This window comes from Dromiciops gliroides, chromosome 2 (assembly GCF_019393635.1).
Source record: "Dromiciops gliroides isolate mDroGli1 chromosome 2, mDroGli1.pri, whole genome shotgun sequence".
In the NCBI taxonomy this organism is placed as follows: Eukaryota; Metazoa; Chordata; class Mammalia; order Microbiotheria; family Microbiotheriidae; genus Dromiciops; species Dromiciops gliroides.
In genome coordinates this window covers 647,850,963-647,857,053 of record NC_057862.1, presented here as the reverse complement: position 1 = coordinate 647,857,053, position 6,091 = coordinate 647,850,963, and the positions used below count along the sequence as shown (strand labels likewise).

Sequence of the window (6,091 nt, the reverse complement as noted above, 5' to 3'; positions counted from 1 at the left end):
AGTGGTAATTCATTCAAGGTTTTTTTAAGCAGGGTCATTCACCCCCAAATCACAAGGAATGCCATTTCTGCCCTATGCCGTCAGCTCTTGCTTTAATCATAGTCCCTCAGCCTTGGCTTCTATCCTGTGGAATGTGTGGGTTCCCCATGTCCAGAATACTCATCTGCCCCATTTCTCCACCTGACTCTAGAAATATCCACAGCCCAAAGGGCAGAAGAAAAAGAAGATTGTCAAGTATGGTATGGGGGGCCTCATCATCCTCTTCCTCATTGCCATCATCTGGTTCCCACTGCTGTTTATGTCTCTGGTGCGCTCTGTGGTCGGTGTGGTCAACCACCCCATTGATGTCACTGTCACCCTCAAGCTTGGTGGCTATGAGGTAAGAAGCCCAGTGTTCACCCCAAAGATTCTCAACCTCTGCATATTCCTACTTTAGAGGGGCTCAGACCCCCTCAGTCTGCTTGAAAAAGAGCTGAGTTATCGAGACCAGTCAGACCTTCCAGGGCTGGCCGTGCCTCTGGTGACCCACCAAAGGGAAGAAAAGGGAAGACCTGAGCAGGGGTGATAAAAGTTGCCCTTCAGAGTTGATGGTCTGGGGCAGGGCAGTGTAGTAAGCACACCTTGGAGGTCAGGAAACCTTTGCTACTCTCTTCCTGACCTTGGGTGCTTCATTGCTCCTGGCTGAGTCACAGCTCCCTCATCTTTAAAACGAAGGGGTTGTACTAGATAATCTGAGCCCTCCCACCTAGAAACCTGTTGTTCCTATGCTCCAATTCTGACTCATTACTGGCCGTGTGGTTGTTAAACAACTTCCTCTCTGGAACTCAGTGACCTCATTTGTCAGATGGGGGACAGTATCTGCAGGATTGTTGTGAACTGATTCAGGTGAATGCTTTTTATTCATTTGTGTGTCCATGCATGCCACAGAAATATACGAAGCACCTACTATATGCAGAAGACTGTACCAGGTGCTGGGGGAAGTACAAAGACCATCAGACACAGTCCTTGCCCTCACGGAGTTTCCAGTCTAGCAAAGGGATAAGACATGAACACAGTTATTACATGCTAGTAGTGCCTTGGAGAATTGTGTTTTGTTTTTTTTATTTTTTATTTATTTATTTTTTGGGGGGGGGGTGAGGCAATTGGGGTTAAGTGACTTGCCTAGGGTCACACAGCTAGTAAGTGTTAAGTGTCTGAGGTCAGATTTGAACTCAGGTCCTCCTGACTCCAGGGCTGGTGCTCTATCCACTGCGCCACCTAGCTGCCCCTGTTTTTTTTTAAAGAGAGAAATGTGAGGTTCAGGTCTTCACCCACCAGCAGGAATCGGGGAAGGCACCTTGGATTGGTGTCATTTACGTTGGGCAGGAATTTAACGGGGGAAGGACATTTCGGGATAGGGCCAAGTGTGAGCAACGGCAGGAAAGCGAGGGATGTGTTTGAACAGAATAGATTCATTTGGCAAGACCACAGAGCTGGTTAGAAAAGATGTGGAAGGGGCAGCTAGGTGGCGCAGTGGATAGAGCACTGGCCCTGGAGTCAGGAAGACCTGAGTTCAAATCCAGCCTCAGACACTTAACACTTACTAGCTGTATGACCCTGGGCAAGTCACTTAACCCCAATTGCTTCACTAAAAAAAAAGAAAGAAAGAAAGAAAGAAAAGATGTGGAAAAGCCACTGTAGGATACTGAGTCAACTAGGGAGGCTTATAAGGGACCTTAGCATCCAGCCAACTCCAACCACCCCCATTTCACAGATGAGTAAACTGAAGCACAGAGTGGTTAAATGACTTGCTGAGGGTCACATGGCTGATAGAGGATCTGAGACTGAATTCAAATTTAGCTCTTCCTGACTCCAAGTCCAGAGCTCTGTCCTCTAAGCACCTAGATGCCACTCTGTGGGTGAAAACAACAGGAGATAAAAGGCAGAATGGAACCAGATGGTAGAGGCCTTTGGATGCCAAGCAAAGATTTTGAACTCAGTAGGGAAAAGGGAACCAGTGGAGATTTTTAAAAAACTAAAAGCAATAAACAGTTCTATGGAGGCAGCTTGGCTAAGTGGAGAGAAGCCTGACTCTGGAACCAGGAAAACCTCAGGTTACAACCTCCCCTCCTGTCCAGGCTGTGTGGTCACAGACAGGTCACCTACTGACTCCGAGTCCCTCCTGTGTCAGGTGGGAGAAATACTTGTAGTTCCTACCTTAGGGCCATTAGGAGACTCACGGAGAAGGGAAGGAAGGCAGTTTACAATCTTTCATGCCCTCCTACAGGGTATCTATCCCCAAAGCCTAGGCTTTAATTTAAAGCTGTACTGAGACTTCTGTCTCCACCCCCTTGTCAGGTATTCTTTAGAAGCAATTTATTTAAAGGTTTGAATGGTGAGGGGTAGAGAAGAGAGAGGGAAAGATGTGTTCAGAGGCTGTTGCAGTAGGCTGGATGGATGGGTAATGAAGGGTCAGAAAGAGGCTGGTGCCAGGGGGAGTTAGAGAGGAGGGATGCCACGTGGCTGCAATCAACAGGAGTAGGACGTTGCTGTTATGACTGTGAAGGAAAGGGCAGAGACCAAAATGACCCCATGAGAAATTGGGGGAAGAATGGTGCTGCTGACAGAGATGGGGGCGGGAAGAACCAGGATTGGGGGAAAGAGAAGCAGCTCAGCTTTGGACACACTGAGTTGGAAGCGCTGGTGAGGCATCCAGGTGGAGATGCCTGGTTGGCAGCTGGAGCTGTGGGTTTGGAGCTATGGATAGAAAAATCATCTCAACTGAATGAACAGAGGTGGTCACTGAAGCCATGTGAGTCAATGAGATTGGAGCAAAGAGGGGGAAGAGTGGGGGAAATAACTTCCTGATGGGAGAAGGGCTTACAAGGATGACAGGGAGCTTTCATGATAATAGCTAGAGTTTACATAGGGCTTTGATGTTTATAAAGGACTAATGTTATTTCATTTAATCCTTACAACCCTGCGAGGGAGGTGCATATGATCCCAGTTTTACAGATGGGGAAACTAAGGTGGAGTCACTAATGTTAAGTGACTTGGCCGGAGTCACACAGCCAGGGTCTGAGGTAGTTTGACTTCGGGTCTTCTGGACTCCAAGTCCAGCAATCTAGCCACTGAGTCACCAAGTCATCAATAGGGTGGATGGAAGCGATAGAAGGCTGGGATTGGAGAGTCTAGTCTCAACCTTTAGGAACCTGGAGGTTATGTGATCATCAGGAGATGGTATGGTCTAGGCTATGACCGTGATGGTGCTTGGCCGAAATGGGGTGGAGGTTGTTGGGTTTGGGGGACACTGAGAAACCGCGAGGTCAGGCTGTTGTCAAGATTGTCCACACAAGTATTAAAGTACCTTGGGATGGGGGCACAGGGAGAGTGTGAACTGCTACTGAGGTCACCGTTGGGAGAGGGGCACCAACAGGTATGGAGAGGAGGTATAAAAATAATAGGGTGTACTGAAGAGGTTATCAAGGTGGTAGAAAAAGGATCTGGAAATAGGGGGAAGGGGCAGGGAGCCTGCTGACACCTCCCCCAGCTTATGAAGAGTGGTCTGGGTACAGCCAGGGGCCTCCAACTGAGAAGAGGCAAAGGAATGTGGGGGAGGGGAGCGGGGGTTGGAGGGAAGAGGGAGCTGGGTAGGGGGGATTCCCAAGAGACTGAATTGACCCTCCCCCCCCCAGCCCTTGTTCACTATGAGTGCCCAGCAGCAGTCCATCGTGCCCTTCACACCTGACACCTATGAAAAGCTGACCAGGAAATTTGACCCTTTGCCGGTAAGCTGCCCTGCCCCCTGGAGTGATGTGTGGGCAGGGATGGCAAGATGGAAAACAGGGGGGAACGCTGGGTGAGGCTGGCTGGGGGCTGGCCAGCTGACCCCGCACTCCCCTCCCACTCTCACGCAGCTGGCCATGCAGTTCATCAGCCAGTACAGCTATGAGGACATTGTCACGGCCCAAATCGAGGGCAGCTCGGGGGCCCTGTGGCGCATCAGCCCCCCAAGCAGGGAACAGATGAAGAAGGAGCTGTACAATGGCACATCGGACATCACCCTCCGGTTCACCTGGAACTTCCAGAGGTCTGGGGGCTGGAGGAGGCCGGAGGGCCGGCCAGGGGGTGGGGGGTGCAGGGGTGAGAATACAGCTCTCACCATCCTCCCTGCCTGCAGGGACCTGGCCAAGGGAGGCACCGTGGAGTACACCAACGACAAGCACACGATGGATCTGACCCCCAACAGCACTGAGCGGAGGCAGCTAGCCGGCCTACTGGAGGGAACCACCAGCAAGCCTGTGTGAGTGCCGCCCGCCAGCACCTCGACCCCAGGGAGGGGCGGCAGAGCGTCCAGGCAGCACCATCCAACTCCTTTTCTCTTTCCTCGCAGGGTCATCCCCAACCTCTTCCCCAAATACATTCGTGCTCCCAATGGTCCTGAGGCCAACCCAGTCAAGCAGCTACACCCGGGTGAGTGGGTGGCTGGGGAGGGGAAGAGGGGGCCGGGTACTTTGTCTTGTTGTGACTGATCGTCTGCACAGGCATCCTGACACCAGGGTCTCTCGCCTGAGGGCCCCGAGAGATCCTGGGGGGTGGGGGTGAGGCACATGGCGCCCCCTCCCCACCCAGGGGTCCGGATAAAGCTTCCCTCAAACGTCTACATCTGTTCCCCAGATGAGGAGAAAGACTACTTGGGGGTGAACCTGTCCTTACAGCGGAATCAGGTGGGAGGCAGCTTCCTTGAGTGGTGGGTGATCACTATCCAGGACTGTCAGCCAGACTGCAATATCTTGCCCATGGTCATCTTCAGCGACAAGGTCAGCCCCCCCAGCCTGGGCTTCCTGGCTGGATACGGGTGAGTGCTGTGGCATCTGAGGGAATGTGCAGGAAGGGGTGGGGGAGGAAGCCAGCCTGAGAGTAAGGCCTGGCCCTTTGGGGAGACGGGAGGCGGGCTACTCTGTCTGGCCCCTCTCCCTGAACCCAAGCCTGCTCTCTATGGCTCGCCGTCTCTTGTTTTTCCCTGTGGCCGCCAGGCCCTGACTGCATTCCTCCTCTGGCAGAATCATGGGGCTGTATGTGTCAATCGTGCTGGTCATCGGCAAGTTTGTTCGAGGCTTCTTCAGTGAGATCTCACACTCCATCATGTTCGAGGAGCTGCCCTGCGTAGACCGCATCCTGAAGCTATGCCAGGACATCTTCCTGGTGCGGGAGACCCAGGAACTGGAGCTGGAGGAAGAACTATACGCCAAGCTCATCTTCCTCTATCGTTCCCCGGAGACCATGATCAAGTGGACCCGGGAAAAGGAGTAGGAGCGGGGTGGGGGGGGGGTGTATGTGTCCTCCCCAGCCAGGCCCCAGAAGTGTCAGCAGGAAAAGGATGGGTTCCAGGTGTGAGGAGCCTGAAACAGGATGTGGGCCTGTGCCCCATCTCCCTGCCCCTAACCCCAGAGGGCTCCCTCACTGAAGGCTGAAGGCCTGTGCCCATCTCCTGTGCCCCCGACCCCCCAGAGGGCTCCCTCACTGAAGGCTGCAGGATGTGGGCCTGTGCCCATCTCCTCTGCCCCCGACCCCCCAGAGGGCTCCCTCACTACAGGCTGAAGGTCTGTGCCCATCTCCCTGGCACTGCCCCCCGAGGGCTCCCTCAGTGCAGGCTGTGTGCTTGTCCCCACCTGGGAGGCTCACAGACTTCATGGGCAGGGCACTGTTGGCAGAGCCTGCTGCTCCCCTGCCCAGCCTCCCCACTGAGCCTCGGGAGTACACAGCAGGTATTGATACTGCCTGGCCAGAAGGCTACAACCCACATCTGAGGAAGCACCCCCAGACCAGGGCTACTGGGCCAAATGGTCAGCCCCAGTCTACCAACTTTTGGACCAGAAGCAGAGCAGCCTCCACCCTGGGGGACAGGGGTTCTCGCCTCAGTGGTCTGCAAGCAATAGTGTTCCAGGCTGCCCACGTCTAGCACTGGCTCCTGCCAGCCCCACAGTCAGGGGGCTCTCTCGGCCTCCAGCTCGAGGGGAGAGCCATGCATCTGACCGGAGGAGCTGGCCACCTCGGCGGGGAGGGAGCTGGGTTTTCCTAGATGTACTGTTAGAGTTTTCTAATTAAAAAC

General features: G+C 53.7%; 1 protein-coding gene across 3 annotated transcripts in view; it reads left to right on the top strand.

The window, feature by feature from the left end:
- The window catches only part of PIEZO1 (piezo type mechanosensitive ion channel component 1), a 183,384-nt gene extending 177,505 nt beyond the window's left edge, over positions 1-5,879 (top strand). For all 3 annotated transcript variants that reach the window (XM_043984200.1, XM_043984201.1, XM_043984199.1), the window contains 7 exons: positions 191-379; positions 3,675-3,767; positions 3,897-4,069; positions 4,160-4,282; positions 4,373-4,452; positions 4,657-4,837; positions 5,043-5,879. In XM_043984200.1, coding sequence (XP_043840135.1) covers positions 191-379; positions 3,675-3,767; positions 3,897-4,069; positions 4,160-4,282; positions 4,373-4,452; positions 4,657-4,837; positions 5,043-5,292 — 1,089 coding nt within the window. In that variant the 3' untranslated portion in view covers positions 5,293-5,879. The remainder of the gene's footprint in view (positions 1-190; positions 380-3,674; positions 3,768-3,896; positions 4,070-4,159; positions 4,283-4,372; positions 4,453-4,656; positions 4,838-5,042) is intronic.
- Positions 5,880-6,091: the final 212 nt, after the last annotated feature.